This window comes from Pelodiscus sinensis, chromosome 16 (genome assembly GCF_049634645.1).
Source record: "Pelodiscus sinensis isolate JC-2024 chromosome 16, ASM4963464v1, whole genome shotgun sequence".
NCBI classification, from domain to species: Eukaryota; Metazoa; Chordata; order Testudines; family Trionychidae; genus Pelodiscus; species Pelodiscus sinensis.
Genome location: NC_134726.1, coordinates 24,306,944 through 24,324,837, shown reverse-complemented (window position 1 = coordinate 24,324,837; position 17,894 = coordinate 24,306,944). Strand labels below are relative to the sequence as shown.

Here is a 17,894-nt window from a genome sequence, read left to right as displayed (position 1 = left end):
TGAATGGGTTTGCCCAGCGGCTGTATAAAAAAAGGTTGGGAACCATTGCCTTAAGGTTACTACATTTAATACATTTGGTAAAGCTGCTTCTCTGTATCTGTTCCCCAACTATAAGTCTATTACTTGATGGCTACATCTAGACGGGCATGATTTTCCACAAATGCTTTTAACGGAAAAGTTTTCTGTTAAAAGCATTTGCGGAAAAGCGCATCTAGATTGGCACGGACGCTTTTCCGCAAAAAGTGCTTTTGCGGAAAAGCGTTCATGCCAATCTAGAGGCACTTTTGCACAAAAAAAGCCCCGATCGCCATTTTCGCAATCGGGGCTTTTTTGCACAAAACAAATCTGAGCTGTCTACACTGGTCTTTTGCACAAAAGCTTTTGCACAAAAGGACTTTTGCCCGAACGGGAGCAACATAGTATTTCCGCGAGAAGCACGGATTTCTTACATGAGATCATCAGTGTTCTTGCGGAAATTCAAGTGGCCAGTGTATACTACTAATAAATGTGCATACTACAGGCAGTCCCCGAGTTACGCGGATCCGACTTATGTCGGATCCGCAGTTACAAACGGGGCCCGTCTCCCTGGTCTCCAGCAGACCAGGGAGAGGAAGCAAAGCGGCGAAGCACGGGGGCAGCGGGACAGCCCAGACGCGTCTGGGCTATCCGCTGACCGCGTGCGCCGCGGCTTTGCTCTGCTTTGCTCCCCGTCTCCCTGGTCTGCAGGCCAGGGAGAAGGGGAGCAAAGCAGAGCAAAGCCGTAGAGCCCGAGGGCAGCAGGACAGCCACGGCGCATCTGGGCTGTCCCGCTGCCCCCATGCTCCGCGGCTTTGCTCCGGACGCCTGTGGTACAGCAGCTGGGGTGCTGCCGGTTGGTCCCGTAGCACCGCTCTGGGCGCTACGGGACCAACCCAGCAGCACCCCAGCTGCTCTGCCCCAGGCATCCCCAAGTCAGCCGCTGCTGAAACTGACCAATGGCTGACTACAGGAAGCCCCTGCCCCGGGCTTCCTGGAATCAGCCGCTGATCAGTTTCAGCAGCAGCTGACTTGGGGATGCCTGGGGTTCTTAAGTTGAATCTGTATGTAAGTCAGAACTGGCGTCCAGATTCAGCCACTGTTGAAACTGATCAGTTTCAGCAGCGGCTGAATCTGGACGCCAGTTCCGACTTACATACAGATTCAACTTAAGAACAAACCTACAGTCCCTATCTTGTACGTAACCCGGGGACTGCCTGTACTTCTCACCCCTACTTTCCATACATAAAAACTTTCCTGGCATTTATTCCATAAGCCCATGTAGTAATTCCATTTGAATATATTTTACCCAATGCACTCTATGTACAGACTGGTTTATACTAGGGATGTGAAAGTGAACCCTATACACGGTTAACCAGCCCTGTATGCACAGGGAGCCACCTGTGCCCACTCCATTACTGTTCAGCTGTTACACATTTACTTGATTATATGTAGCTTAGCTATATTTGTTAACTGAAATGAAAATAAAATTTCCTAGTGCAAGATGGGTAGCACAAGATTTCACTTTCCGTATCTTAATTACTTCTCTTCAAATCTTGGTAGTTCTGCTTGCTCTACTGTTCAGCAAGCATACTTCTGGTTGCTATCTTTTCAGTCATGCCTACCCTTTTGGCCAATCTCATTTTGTTTAATTAGCTTCAGAGGGGTAACCATGTTAGTCTGCAACTGGAAAAACTTAAACAATGAATAGTCTAGCAGCACCTTAAAGACCAACAAAACATGTAGATGGTATTAAGCATCTTAAAGAACAACAAAATATGGAACTGGACCTTTATTAACTCCATTCATCTGAAGAAGTGGGTTGTGACCACGAAACCTCATGATACCATCTACATGTTATGGTAGTCTTTAAGGTGCTGCTTGACTTTTTGTTTGTTTGGTTAGTTTTGTTTAATTAGTTTGTCTTAAAACACTGTCACTATTTGCTTTTTAAATCTGAGAAGAGGCATTCTTTTCTTTGTAGCAATCTCCCCACATTGCCAGGAGTCTGGACATATTGCTTCTCCTACCCTACTGTTATTCCTCAGTTCTCCATGCCAACAAGAATGAGCAGAGCAAAACTCGCAATGGGAGGCAGAAAGAGACAACAGCAGGAGCTGTGGTAGCCAGAACAATGGAGACTGAGGCAATGACTAGCAAGACGAAATAAGCTATATTCAGATATTTAATATACATGACAAGAATCACTACTGGTAAGATCTATAAAAACATTTATACCAGTGTAACAGAACTTTTTTTCAAAATACTCATTTAAAAACAGGAGAAGATATTTGTTCTGACCTTGCAATAAGTTTGGTAACAGAGGCAAGAACTCTTGATACAGGAGATCATGACTGCCTCCTCCAATAGATCTGAACAGTGCTCGGAGTAGAAGGAAATAGTTGTATGGTTCCTTGGCAGTCTGTGCAAGTTCCATAGAGCTGTTCACTATCTTGTGTAAATGCGGCTATAAAAAGTAAAGCTTCAAGATTAAAGCATCCATTTCATCATCACTATTTAAAGTTCAACAGAATACAAAGTTATTTGCCTGTCAATCTTCTAGATGAAATAACCTTCCTTGACTGCCTCAAATACCTTTGATACAGGTAAGCAGCAGAAACACAAGTTTAACAAAGAGGCTGCTAAAAGGTAAACATTAAAAATATAGAAAGTTTATTCGAACGAGAGCTAAGAAATGTATCACTCTCAACCACTGGAGACATGGGTTCACATTAGTCACAGATGAAAGAATTTGGTCACTTATCCTGCTACTCTGTACAAAACAAAATCCTGAATCTGACATAATTGGCAGCCTGTGCTCCGAAAACCTTTAAGGATGGACTAGCAGAAATATCACAGATAAATGACAGAGTTTTACAGTACCTTCTCGCTCTAGATCTTGCTCTATCATTAAAGCCTTCATTTTCATTAGCACTAACTTCACTAATTTTTTATTAAAAGCACTCAATATTTTAAATCACTCTGCATTTAGAAAAATCACAACATTGGCTTCTGAGATTGTAGAACATTAACAGCTTGTGGAAACGATTAAAAATTGGAGGTGGTATCAGGACTGTCTCATCTCAGGTACGAATAGTGAAATTACTATAGGTTTTAACAACATCTGAAAGCACTGTACTCTGCTACACAACTACCGTGAATAGCTTTCATCATTCAATTAAATTGTCTACTCAAGGCCACATCATCAATTCCGTTGAAATAAAAATGTAACAGAAGCAGGGAACTGTGAAGGCAGTAAATCATACTATTTAAATTGGATTTAAAGTTTATAAAATCTAAGTGACCTTGATCTTGATGACAGGTGAGGGGAAACTTAGCACATTACATAAATATTGTTTCAGATTACTTTTTCCTAAAAAAAATAATCTATAATAAAACTTAGATTTGAACTAGTAATCCGTAAAACTAGACTGCTCTGTCTAGAGAGCACTCAACCAGTCCTTTCATAACAAGTCCCCAAACTAAGTATCTATCCATATAAAATCGTTTGGGGGAGAGGGAATAGGAGGAGGAGCAGGCAGAAAGGGTTATATTAAAATAGCATTCCTTTTTCGCCTATATCCACAGTAAGTGGACCTAAGAAAACATCTTACTTTGTGTTTAAGTATAGAAACCATCACATTTCTAAGATTCTTTTAATGAGGCACCTTAGACAACACTTGTCACGGTCTGTTTTCCAATATAGACTTCGATGGCATTACTTGCACATACTACTGTCATTAAAGCTATGTCATAATACAGGCTACAATTAAGCATTAATGACTAGAGAAGATTTATTAAAGGAGGGGCAGCAATTTGAACTTTTTATTGTGGCTGCACCAGCCATGGGCAACCAAGGCTTAGCGAGTGTGCCACCTGAGAGGCCCTCCTTCATTTCAGCGGGCCACAAGATTGAAGTTGGGCATGTGCACTAAGCATTGCCCCAAGAATGATTAAATACATTGCACTTGATTCCCCTTTATCACGCCTTTGCAACACAAAGCCATCCATTTTATGGGCAAATTAAATTGCCAGCAAAATTAGCATAAACAGAGCCCTGTATGGATACAAAACTTTTATTCACATGAGCAGAAATATGTAGGGCTCTGAACATAAAGAAGCAGAGGGAGTGCATGGCTCTCACAATGTTGTTAGCAATCAGCATGCACTTCCCGTAGGCCCCTGCCTCAATGTGTGTTACTTTTCATTTTGCCAGGGGCTGCGTGACCCTTCCCTCCACACTGTAGGCCCTACTCCCACTCCACGTCTTTCCTCATATCCCCAAGGTGGCCTCTTTCCTACCTCCTCCCCTGACACACCTGTCCCTTCTCCTTCCCCTCCCTCTCAGAGATTTAACACCACAAATCAGCTGATTCCTGGTGTTCAAGATCCGGGAGGGAAGATGATGATCAGGGATAGAAGGTGAATCATCTGATTCACAGCACTTTAGAAATGCTGGGAGGGAGTGGAAGGAGTAGGTAAGTGCAGGGTCCCCAATGTGCAAGAGGTGCAGGGGGAAGGGGCAGAGGGAGTTCCATAGGTCGCACACAGAAACCCAATGGGCTGCAGGTTGCCAACTACTGGGCAAAAGTGATAAAAATACAGTAAGATACACAGCCCAACATGAAAATCATTTGACCAGGGAAAACTTTATGGAACTCCCAAGAAGACAACTCAAATATTCAATCATAAAGACTTATAATTTTCCACTTTATAGTTCCCAAAATGCAACAATCATTCATGAATATTATTTCTTACGAACAGGCCATCCTCTGATTTCTCCACTATTGTTATTAATGGGGTTTGTTTGTTTGTTGTGGAGGGGAGGGGTTTGAAAACAAAGAACATTTTTCAAATGTTAAAATGGCCATTTCAGGAAAAGCATTTACTTGTCAAAAATAGTGAAGAAAAATTTAAACACAATAAAATGGAATATTTTACTTCCCTTGGTTAAAATGAACTTTACCTTCAGCATTTGTTCATTTTCAGCTGCAAATAGTGAAACAGAGCCGAAGACTAGCTTGAACAACTTGAGATACAGATTGGACAGCTCCACGTTAGAGCCCATTTCTGGCAGCCGATCTAGAAGATACTCCACCAGAATTGTAGCAAAAAGGGCAGAGGTGGTAAGATTTGCCAAAAAGGAATTAGCAACAATCTGTCAAAAGAAGCAGATAGGACAACAGTAACTCCATTATGAAAAGAACTTGGGGAATGTCAAATTGGTCCCATTTTTTAAAAAAAATAGTCACTGATGTTATTGTTCCACCATCAGAGACTTAGCTCAAATTAGGCACAAAAGATACATTATCGTGTTCCCTGTGCAACACAAACTTTTCATTTAACTGACCCACCTCCTATAGTTTTTGCACAAGTATTAGACTGCATTGTGATTTTAAGGGTATGTCTACACTGCAAAGTTAATTCGGAATAACAGACATTATTCCGAATTAACTTCCATAGCGTCTACACAAGCAAACCGCTATTTCTAATTAAATTCAAAATAGAGGGGCGCTTAATTAGAGTTTGGTAAACCTCATTCTACGAGGAGTAACGCCAAACACAAATTAGCTAATTCAGAATAAGCACTGCGTAGATGCTTAGTCCTAATTAGCTGGCCTCCAAGCCTTCCCAATTTCCCCTGGTGGCCAACCTGGGCCAAACCAGGAACACTCTTCTCTCCCTCCCCCCGGAGCCCTTAAAGGGGCAGACTCTAGCCACAGTGCCTGTGCCATCTCCAAGCCTGCCAGCCCAGAGCCAGCAGTCACTGCCCCAACCCAGTGGCCCCAAAACATGAGCCAGCAATCCACTGGCAGCCAGCCCTCCACTGCGCCCAAGGAGCAGTCTGCCAGCGCCCGCAGAAAGTAGGTGCCTTCCTGGTCCAGGGCGGAGATCAGGGTGGACCATACTCAGGTTTCGGGGGATGCCCCCAACGTCCATGATCTCCGCACTAGACAGAGGAACGCAGCCGTCTATGGCAGAAAAGCTGCCAGCATGGCCACCAAAGGCCACATGCGAACCCAGGAGCAGGTTTGCATGAAAATCAAGTTGGTCCGGCAAGACCCTCAACCCTGAGCTTCTCCTTCCCCTTCCTCTCCTTGCCTCTCCTTCCAGTTCCCTCCTCCCAGGTTTCCCCCTCCCCTCTCCCACCATCATTCCCACCCCAGTTTAGGTCAACAAAGAGAGTTTGTTTTTGGCAAGAAATGTGTTTTTATTTGACATCAGGAAAGAGAGTAAGGAAGGGATAAGTGGAAGGAGGGAGGAATGAGGCACAAGCCCCCAATGGGGCACACCAGGGAGGCTCTTAATGCTCCTCAGGGTGGAAGCCCCCTGATGGACCTCTGGGATGGCAGCCTGTAGAAACTGCAGCCAGGCTCACAGCAACACGTCCACGAGAAGCACCAGAGTGCCCAGGGGCAGCTCTGGCTCCGTGTTACAGAGTGCTATGGTGTCCCAAGTGAGGGCAACCAGAGCATGCAGAGACAGATGTTTTGCTGTCCCTCATTGAGGCAGGCAAGCAAGCAGGGACACTTGAGACCCGGCTGCCCGGGGGAGCAGGGGTAGGTGTTCCTTTAAGCACAGGTGTCAGATAGCCTCAGGCAGCAGCCACACACAGACACTCCTGACCTGATGCCCTGCCTGACCTGGTTCTGGCTAGCCTTAAATCTGATTCTGTGTCCAGTCAGTGTGGATGCAGTATTTCGAATTAGCAAAATGCTAATTCAAGCTGCATTTTGTGTTTAGACGCGTTAATTCGAATTAGCTTAATTCAAGGTCACTATTTCGAATTAAGATAACTCGAGTTAATGCTGTAGTGTAGACATACCCTATGGGAATTAGCACAGAAGGACAGTAGTTGAAACTTCTGGCAGCCATAGTTGCTACTTTCTGCAGAACTAAAAAAAATCTACTACATTCAGTACCTGAACGCCTGAGTCCATTGATACTTGCACTGTTAACTTGAAATGCTTAAATTTCAGTTACATGGTTTAATTTTACATACAAAACAATAACTACAGAAAATAAAAACCATCTTAGCAGAATATTTATATTGTTTCATTGCTGTATAAAGCAAAGCCATTTACCTGAAGGGCATAGTTTTTGGAGATCCTTTCCACCATATAAGGAACAGTAGTTTGAAAGATTTCTTTAAAAGTTAAAGGATTCATCATTGTGAAAACACCAGCAAAATGCTCCAGGACCTCCTTTTCCTCTTTCATCCTGACTGTCTGACAGTTCGCAACTCGAATATACGTCTGGCCATTTCCTGCTATTTGAACCTAATGCAACAGAGTTAATATACAGTTAAGTAAAATTGTCACAACATAAACCATCTCCCTATTATTCTCAAATTATCTATATAGAATACCAGTTGTCTATATTGGCTTACATTCAAGATAACAATGCCACAGCCCTGGGAAGCTTTCAAAACGTACATCAGAAAATTGACATTTTAAGCATAATTATGAAATTAAAAGTCTCCAAGTCATAAGAAGGAGGAGGAGGAAGAGACAAAGATCACATTATATTTGGGCAAGTACATAATTTCAGACCAAGCCTACTTTAAACTACAGATTTTAGTCAGGCATATGGTAAGTGAATTTCTTCACAATTTTTTTTTGAAGGCAGAATTGTTATTTCATAGATTCTGATCTCCAACATAACATAGGGCATACAATATTTGTTTACAAAGTACATATTTTTCCTCACAGAGAAACTATTTTATAGACCTTTAAATTAATGAAATTCTATAGCAGATGCATTTCAAATATAAATTCCACACAAAAAAAATAAACCCCCCTAAAACTTAGGTATATAAATACAATCCCATAGACTTCATTTTCATAGACTCATAGAATGCTAGAACTGAAAGGAACTTTGAGAGGTCATCAAGTCCAGACCCCTGCCCTCACAGCAGGACCAAGCACTATCTAGATTATCCCTGATAGATGTGTGTCTAACCTGCTCTTAAATATCTCCAGAGGTGGAATTTCCACAACCTCTATAGGCAATTTTATTCCAGCGTTTAACCACCCAGACCGTTAGGAAATTTTTCCTAATCTCCAACCTAAGCCTCCCTTGCTACAGTTTAAACCCATTGCTCCATTGCTTTTTATGCTATCATCAAAGGCCCAAGAGAACAATTTTTCTCCCTCCTCCTTGTAACACCCTTTTAAATACTTGAAAACAACTATCATGTCCCCCCTCAGTCTTCTCCTGTCTAAACTAAACAAGCCCAATTTTTTCAGTCTTATCTCATTGGCCACGTTTTCTAGACCTTTTATCATTTTTGTTGCTCCTCTCTGGACTTTCTCCAATTTCTCCATATCTTTCTTGAAATGTGGTGCCCAGAACAGGACACAATACTTCAACTGAGGCCTAATCAGCGGAGAGTACAGTGGAAGAATGACTTCTTGTGTTTTGCTCACAACACACCTGTTAATACATCCCAGAATCATGTTGTTTTTTTGGAAACAGTGTCACACTGTTGACGCATATTTAGCTTGTGGTCCACTATGACCCCTAGATACCTTTCTGCAGTACTCCTTCCTAGAGAGTCACTTCCCTTTCTCTGTGTGTGAAACTGACTGTTCCTTCCTAAGTGAAGTACTTTGCATGTGTCCTTATTAAACTTCATCCTATTTACCTCAGAACATTTCTCCAGTTTGTCCAGATCATTTTAAATCATGGCCCTATCATCCAAAGCATTTCCAAACCCTCCCACGTCGGTATCATCTGCAAACTTAATAAACCAACTCTCTATTAATCTTATACATGAATCAAAAAAGAGTCTGTGTTAAAACACAAGGCATACAAAGCTTCTGCATATAAAAGTATCACAAATACTTTCTAGCCAGACTCGATACCTGATAAATATCCAAAGCTTGCATTGCATATTTCACCAGCTTTATATAGATTTGTGTCTCCTTTGGCTGCAACTGTTTGTTAGGAATGAACTGTGCTTCTGGAAGAAGGAAAGAATAAGCAAAGTTTGTCTCTTTTACAAGTAAAATTTGACTTTTTCTTATAAAGTGCAAAATGACAAGTCGATGTGCAATATTACCACCAGGTGCTTTGCATGATGTTATGCCCCACGTAATTGTCTTGACACCACAGACCAAAGTTTTTACCAAGCTTCGGCAATCTGTAACCTGGAACGTCTGCTTATCTTCTTTCTCCTTTTCTCCTTGTTTTTCAAACACAGGAACTGGTGCTGGGGCTACAGGAGTGGCAGGGGCAAGGGATGGAACAGGAGCTGCATTTGGTCCTGTTGGTACTCCAGGTAAAGCAGCTTCAGCTGCACCAAGTTCAGACTGTGGCTTACACTTCTTAAAAATAACAGAAAGCTGGTACCGTGCTATTGTATGAAATTTCAGAACAAAAACCTGAGACAGAAGAGAAAAAAAGGGGGGGGGGGGGGGAACGACACTGAGTTTATTTTGAAGATTGAACCTAACATTAATACACTAGAAACAAATAGTTTCAGACCTAGACAGCTGGGTTAATAGAAATTATACTCACAATCTCAAAAATATCAAATAGCTCTATATTAATTCAAGGGATCACTGTTGAAAGTCTCTTCTGAATCGAATGATATTTTATTTAACTTAACACATTCCAAAAGTAAAAATACTTCAAGACTAATAAAGCTCCCCAAAATGAGATTTGGTCTCATTATGTTTACTTTCCTGATCTGTCTGACATCAGAGCCATGCCTCAGAGAAACATCCCTTGTAATTCCAATAACGCAAACAACCTTAATTAACAGTGTTTTATACTTCAAACTCTTAACATTAAAATTAGAACTTAGTAGCTAAAACCGCATTGGAAACAAAACCTATATTTTTTGTGCTACAGAAGACCTGTACTTTTCAAACAAAAATCAGAACTGTCATAAACACTCCTATAGTACTACTTGCAGGTCTCCTAGTTTTCATAAACTCATAATTCTATGCTTTTCTCCATTGCTTCATATTTTTCACCTTCTTTCAATAATGGTATTGATTATTTTTCTGAATTTCAACTTCCAGTTTGATAAATAAGCAAAAGTCACAGGATACCTGGAAATAAGGCCCTGTCTATATACTACATGGCACCACAATACCATCTAATCTTAAAGAATCTTCATATTTAGGGTCAGATCTATTTTGTGTACTGAGTGAAAAGCATAATGCTTTACAATCCACTATTAATCCTTTTCTCCCCTACCCTCACCCTTACTCCAGCAGCAGAGCCGTGATATTAAGGAATCATTATAAGCAGATGAGAGAAGATGGGGAAGGGAGAAAACCAAAATTTTCAAGGATCTAATGTGTCTGAGCCTGCCTGCCCAGAAGACAAAGAGTATGAGATCACAGACTGACCTGGCTTTGATTCCTACATCTGCTCTAAGACCTCAAGGCTGCACTACAAAGGCAGTGTTCACCCTGACATCTTTGTGAAAGTCTCCAGTTGTTAAACTAAATGTATAAATACTGCTCAGAGAACATTTAGGTCACAAGGCGGTAGGTGTGGAGGCCACTAACATTTGACTGCAGTGGGAGATACACAAATCTCAGTGTAAACAAGGTTCAACAGAGGACGTGCACTTAACCCTTTGGTAAAACTCCCAATATATAAAGCAGTTCCCTCTGCTCCTTGTTTCCCACCCCCTTCTCTTTTTCCTACCCCCTTCTCTCCTCTCCATTTATTTTGGGTCTGCACATCCTAAACTCATAACTCCAGTCATCTGAAGAAATGGGCTGTGCCCATGAAAGCTCATGATACCATCTACATGTTTTGTTAGTCTATAAAGTGATACCAGACCTTTTGTTGTTTTGAAGTTTATCCTGTACAGCAGTGGTTCCCAAACTTTTTGGCATCACGTCCCCCTTTTTGATTTTTGAAAAGCCCTCCCTCCCCCGCTCCCCCCAAAAATAGCAGCAAGACTTGTTGAGCAAAAAAACAAAACAAAACAAAACAAAAAGGAAAAAAGGAACTGAACAGGGCAGCAAAACTTGATGGGGGGGAAGCCGGGTCATCTCGCACCCCCCCTAAAATTTCTTCACACACCCCAGTTTGGGAACCCATGCTGTACAGACTAACTTGGCTACACCCTGAAGGTTTTTAGGGCTATGCATCAAATATTCAGCTGAAAAGATGGGTATTAGAACAAGAGAACCTAAAGATGCTGTTTATTAAATAGAAAGGTATGGGAACACACCCACTATTCCACAAAGGCATGCTAAGGACCTTAAATTAATTAACAATTCAATTTTCCTGTTTTAGAACATAAGCGGAACACCAGCTGGGGATGAAAGCATTTTCCCTTCTGGTTAAGATATTGCACAAGTTTTAAATCGTGTCTCTGAAATCTCTGGAACTGGACACTGCTCACAGCAATGTAAAAAAAAGATTAGACTGAGTGGGGATATTATAGCAGTTTTCAAGTATCTGAAAAGGTGTTACAAGAAGGAGAGAAAAATTGTTCTCCTGGGTCTCTGCTGATAGAACAAGAAGCAATGGGCTTTAACTGCAGTAAGGAAGGTTTAGGTTGGACATTAGGAAAAACTTCCTAACTGTCAGGGTGGTTAAACATTGGAATAAATTGCCTAGGGAGGTTGTAAAATCTCCATCACTGGGGATAATTAAGAGCAGGCTGGATAGACATTATCGGGGATGATCTAGATGGTGCATGGTCCTGCGATGAGGGAAGGGGACTGGACTTGATCGCCTCTCAACATCCCTTCTAGTTCTACAGTCTGGACATCCTTGGTCCAGCACCCTCTGGATCCAAGTGGTCCCGGATGAGAGAATTTGCCGGACCAAGGAATGGCCCCTGCCACGGGCCCCCTTCACCCTGCCGGGCCCCTCCTCCCCACCTCCAGCTCCTTCAGCCCTGCTGCCAACCAGGCAATACAGCTGCCCTGGCCCTGCTGCCATAACTGCTGCTCCAGCCAGCACAGCAGCATGCAGCCCTGGCCCCACTTCCGGCCAGTACATGACCCCCATCCAAATGCCAACCTGCCGCAGCCCAGGCTCTGCAGCTACAGCTGCAGCCCCAATCAGGCTTCCCCTGTAGGGATGCCACGGCACTGTCCTTGCTGCCGGGCCAGCATGCATGGGCTGCGCTGGCCCGAGCTGGGTTGCTATGGCCCCAGCTCTGCTGCCACAGCCCCAAAAGGCTTCCCTCGTGGGGTTGCCGTGGCTCTGTTCCCACTGCCAGGCCGGCACGCAGCCCCATCAGGTTGCCGCAGCACAACCCCACTGCCGGGTCAGCACGCACGGGCTGCCCCGGCCCCAGCTAGGTTGCTGTGCTGCCCCATCCTGCTACCATGGCCCTGCCGCTGAGCTGCTGATGCTCAGCCCCACTACCACCAGCCTTGCCTTGCCCAGGGCTTTCAGCTGCTGGTCCTTCTGTCCCGGAGCTCTCTTGTTCAGCAACATTTGTGATGTTGCCAGATGAGAGAATCCTGGTTTAGGGAGGTGCAACCTGTAGTATTCTATGAATAGACAAGACTAGATGGTGCATTTCAGTACAGTTATTCCCATATGTTCCATGGAAGTGAATGGAAAAGAGGCAAGGGTATCAAGATGCATGTGGCAATATATTAATTTAAAAATAAGAGATATGGATGATAGTTTCTATACAATTGCAATATTCAACTTCTCAACCAAATCAATACCTCTAACATCCTCATGAGAATATCTCTGCCATTTCCATTTTCTTGTTCACTTTTGGAACGGATACAGTCTACCAAGTTTAGAAGAAGCTTGCAGGACATAGTCTGGATACTGCTAGGCAATGACTCGTCATCAATGTTCTTGGCAAACAACTGGACAGCAAGGGAGAGATCATTGAGTGGTAAATGCTGACGGACGTGATGTACCAGATCTGCCAGTGTACTATATGCAAGTGGCCTATGGATAAAAAAAAGAAATAAAGACACTGTATTGATTATACAGTTATAATACATTGCTACTCAGACATCACTAATGGTTCCTACATTAAAACAATTTTAAATATTGAAGTTTAAATTGTAATAGCTTCATTTGTACATTAACATATAGCTCTCAATATAATGTATTTATCCACAGTCAACCTGTGGAATTCCTTGCCAGAGGAGGTTGTGAAGACTAGGACTTTAACAAGGTTCAAGAAAAAACTAGATACATTCATGGAGGTTAGGTCCATCAATGACTATTAGCCAGGGCTGGTAGGAATGGTGTCCTTAGCCTCTGTCAGAGGCTGAGAATGGGTGACAGGAGAGGGATTGCTTGAAGATTCCCTGTTCTGTTCACTCCCTCTGGGGCATCTGGCATTGGCCACTATTGGACGACAGGATACTGGGCTAGATGGACATTTGGTTTGATCCAATATGGCTGTTCTTATTTTCAGGTTATTTCCTGTATATAAATTATTATACATGTCCTTTGTGCTTTAATATAGGAGCACTAATTGTCCAACAGAACTTGTTTAAACCCTAATATTCCCTCCTCTGCTTTTCTTTCTCCCCTCTCCGTATGTCTCCAACACGTAGCTTGGTTTAATGTTTGCTTGTTTTGAGGTAAGAGAATGTAACTTTAAAATGTTACTGGTTACTTTTCTCAGAAACTTTCATAATTCCTGTCCCCAAAAATTGAGAACATTCAAGTTTTTATTCTGTACACCATTATCCCATGGGGCACATTTAGACGTAGCACATAATGACCATGTTAGGAAAAATTTACCATGCATCTGTTGAGGCAATAAACATCTCCACATGTACATGAAAAATGCCATTAAATATGCAAATATAAGCTTGTATTTTAACAAAAACAGGGGTTTCACACTCATTTGGAAATTGTACTTATCTGGCAATTGGACTGTTTCCTACTGTACATATGCAGAAATATTCACTCAGATTAAAGTACAAATACCAACACACTAACTTACAAAAAAATCAACTTGTATGAATAAAAGAAAATTGATAATTATTATAGAAAAATTAATTGTTTTAATACATTTAAAACGTTTTAAAAGCATAAGTCATTGAGGGACATATGTCCATCTGAATACTTGAATTTCAGAATATTTTAAAGTTACTCTTGCTTAGTTAACAATTCCTAAACTCCATGTTTCAGTGATTGTCCAGTAAAAAGGACTAAGAAAACACTACACAGATCTCTCAACTGTGATCATCATAGATACACGTATTCCATTTACTTTTACAATTATTTACTGAGAATTTTAAGAGTGTATGTTCAGCAAGTGATTTAAAATCTTAAACTTTGTACAGAGGTCAGAATTTGGAGCTTACATAGTTTGTTTCTCTTTACGGTTTCAGAGTCTCTGCAGAACTGTGTCCAGTTCTGGGCACCACATTTCAAGAAAGATGTGGAGAAATTGGAAAGGGTACAGAGAAGAGCGACAAGAATGATTAAAGGTTTAGAGAACATGACCTATGAAGCCAGGCTTCATGAACTGGGCTTGTTTAGTTTGGAAAAAAGAAGATTAAGGGGGGACATGATAGCGGTTTTCAAATATCTAAAAGGGTGTCACAAGGAGGAAAGCGAAAATTTGTTCCTCTTGGTTTCTGAGGACAGGACAAGGAGTAATGGGCTTAAAGTACAGCAGGGGAGGTTTAGATTGGACATTAGGAAAAAATTCCTAACTGTCAGGGTGGTCAAATATTGGAATAAATTGCCAAGGGAGGTGGTGGAATCTCCCTCTCTGGAGATATTTAAGAACAGGTTAGATAGACATCTGTCAGGGATGGTGTAGACGGAGCTTGATCCTGCCTTGAGGGCGGGGGGCTGGACTTGATGACCTCTCGAGGTCCCTTCCAGTCCTATTATTCTATTATTCTATTCTATTATTCTATTCTATTATTCAGGAACCCCATACTGTACTATAGGTTGGACTCCCCTGGTTCAGCACCCTCTGGACCCAACCAGTCCCAGAAGATCTCCTCAATCCGGCAAAATCCTTCATTTCTGGACCCCTGCCACTGGTCTCCGAGCCAACTCCCCACCCCCTGCTGGCCCCACTGCACTGCTGACCTCAATGGGCAGACATCACTGCCATGGCTCCGGGACCCACCGGGCAGCTATGTGCACTACACTGGGGAGCTGGGTCCTGCGGGGCAGCCATGAGCACCACAGCTCCCTGCCCCAACAAGCTACTGCAGCTTCCAGCACCACTGGATAGCCTGGTATGAGGTCTCCCATCCCTGCTGGGCAGTCACACTACCATGCACAGAGCAGCCCCACCATCAGCTCATTGCTCTGCTGGCCCTGCAGAATCCGTACCACTGATCCTCCACCGGGACTTTCAGGTCCTGCAGCATCCATTCCAGATCATTAATGTTGCCAAACTAGAGAATCCCGGTTAAAAGAGTTTCAAAAATGAGTAGAAAAGATCCCTCTCCACTCATCCTGATGCTTCCATCTTGCCACAAGGGCATCTGTAAAGCCCCGATTTAAGTGCTATTAAAACAGCAAGTCAGACTAGAGATGTAAAAGCCTAGTTAATCAGTAACTGGTTAAACATTAGGTTGGCCTAACATTTAACAGGTTAACTTAAGGTTTGACCAGTTAAGAAAGGCCCAGACTGAGGATCGCTCCAGCCCAACTAGAACAGCCCCCGATGCTCCCGCTCACACTGGAGCTGAAGCAGGCTCTACCAGCTCCTAGCTCCTGCCACAGCAGCCTCTGCCTGTGGGGCAGCCGGACTGCCCACCACAGACAGGAGCTGCTTTGGATGAGAGCAGCCCCAGTCCACAGCGGGTCCCTTGCAGGGCTGAAGCAGCCTTTCACATCCCTAGCAAGAACAGTGAGACAACCCCTGCCAAAAATCTCTCATCCACTTACCGGAGAGTAGGAAATACAACTATTTTCTTAAGCACAATAAAAGCTTTCTTATCTGGCATGTTGGGATAATGGGAGGGTGCCAGGAAATAAAAAATTCCAGTTAACTGACAGGGAGTTTGGAGGCAAGCAGTGCTGAGGATTGGAGTACAAGATGCTGGATATGAGGAGCATTCATCTAGTTTGGCTCCCCATAAGCAGCGACGTGTCCCGGCTGCTCCGAAGCAGAGGTGTGGCTAGGTGTGGCTGTCCCAAGCGCTGGCTCTGCAGCTCTCATTGGCTGGGAACTATGGACAATGGGAGGAAGCAACACTCAGAGACACCTGGCCACACCTCAGTCTAGGAGTAGCAGGGACACGTCACTTCTTCTGAGGAGCCACCCAAGATGAGCACCACCTGGATCTGGCACCCTAACTCCCTGCCCACCTGCAATCAAAGTCCTCTCCAATGCCACAACCCCACCCCCACACTGTGAACCCTTCACCACCATTCCTCCATTTAGGAGCAGCAGGGGAATGTCGCCACTTCCAGAGAGCCACACAAAGCTAGGTAGGGAGCTTGCCAGCCCCACACCAACCAGACTATAAGCCAGACTTTCTATGAAGATTGGTACAGGACTGAACAACACAGCTTTTACTATAAAAAGCAGTGAATGATTTAGAACTTTGTATATTTAAGAAAACACTAAATATAAATACCATTAAATCCCATTGACAAGCAATCAGACAGATGAATGTTTAACCAGTGAGCCTCACCTGTTTGAGGCTCACCGATTACAGTTAACCAATTGGGGACAGCGCAGCTGTGAGCAAGGGGCAGTCCCAGTCTGCAGGGGAAGGACAGAGGTTGCTCATCCCATTTAATTGATAACATTAACTGGTTAACTAATTAAACAGGCTTTTACATCCCTAGTCTGTACTCCAGGTGCCCCTAATTCTGAAGCACTTATAGTATGGACGGGGGGAGTGGGGGCAGTGACATGCTCTACTGGAGACTTTTCCCCATCACTCCCATACTCCTCACTCCTTTCCTAGCCTGACAAAATCTTTAATCCAGCAAACCCTGTTTCCCAGGGTTGCTAGATTAAAGAGGTTCATGTGTACCACTGGTTTAAATCTCATACCTCAGTGTCTCTCGAGCTGTGTATCCTGAGCCAATTAGTATAGATTCATCAAACAGCTTGTCCATGCATGGAATAAATTCTGTAATACAAAAAAAAACCCACTACATGTATCACCAGGAAAACAACAAAACAAAAGTTAATGAAGCATTGCATCAAGTAACTAATGTACTTAACCACAGCCAGGCTACAATAAATTATACAAGTCATTTTTCAAGCACACAAAAAGCAATATCTTAACAACAGAAAGTCTGTTTACTTAGGAACTTTACACTAGTTTGCTCCTTAAATGATATACTTTAGCAAATAATCAAAGCCATAATTTGGTATAAAAAAAAAACTCCAAGAAACAAAAATAAAAAATGTGAGGGGAAAATCCCTAAAAAGCAATTTCATAATACATAAAAGATGTTATCAACTTATAGTAGGATCAAATGTTATTATGTCCTACAACCTATTTTATTTCCACAATTTTAAATGAATAATTTCAAACCCCAAATACGGGCAGTCCCCGACTTACGCGGATCCGACTTATGTCGGATCCGCAGATACGAGCGGGGCTGCCCCAGAGTACACGGACTGCGGGACCTCGCAGTCCTGCCGCCCGTGTACTCTGGGGCTTTCTCTGCGTCTCCCTGGTCTGCAGACCAGGATGACGCAGAGCAAAGCCGCGGAGGGGCTCGGGCAGCCCAGGGGCGCCTGGGCTGCCCGAGCCCCCGTCCGTCCACCTCCCTCCCCCACAGCTTTGCAAAGCCGCGGGGAAGCTGGCTGCGGGGGGGCTCGGGCAGCGAGGCAGCCCAGGCGCGCTCCGTGGCTTGGCTCTGCTTTGCCCCCCAGCTGCTCTGGTCCTGATTCAGCCGCTGCTGGTCAGTTTCAGCAGCGGCTGAATCAGGACGCCTGGGGCAGAGAAGATGGGGTGCTGCTGGGTTGG

At 43.4% G+C, this 17,894-nt stretch overlaps 1 protein-coding gene across 4 annotated transcripts in view; it reads right to left on the bottom strand.

Annotated features, from left to right (window-relative positions):
* The window catches only part of TRRAP (transformation/transcription domain associated protein), a 178,426-nt gene that overhangs the window by 137,407 nt on the left and 23,125 nt on the right, over positions 1-17,894 (bottom strand). For all 4 annotated transcript variants that reach the window (XM_075899522.1, XM_075899523.1, XM_075899524.1 and 1 more), the window contains exons 14-20: positions 16,967-17,045; positions 12,681-12,915; positions 9,080-9,401; positions 8,883-8,980; positions 7,101-7,295; positions 4,982-5,173; positions 2,317-2,482 (exon numbers count right to left, since the gene is read on the bottom strand). In XM_075899522.1, the coding sequence (XP_075755637.1) occupies positions 2,317-2,482; positions 4,982-5,173; positions 7,101-7,295; positions 8,883-8,980; positions 9,080-9,401; positions 12,681-12,915; positions 16,967-17,045 (1,287 nt within the window). The remainder of the gene's footprint in view (positions 1-2,316; positions 2,483-4,981; positions 5,174-7,100; positions 7,296-8,882; positions 8,981-9,079; positions 9,402-12,680; positions 12,916-16,966; positions 17,046-17,894) is intronic.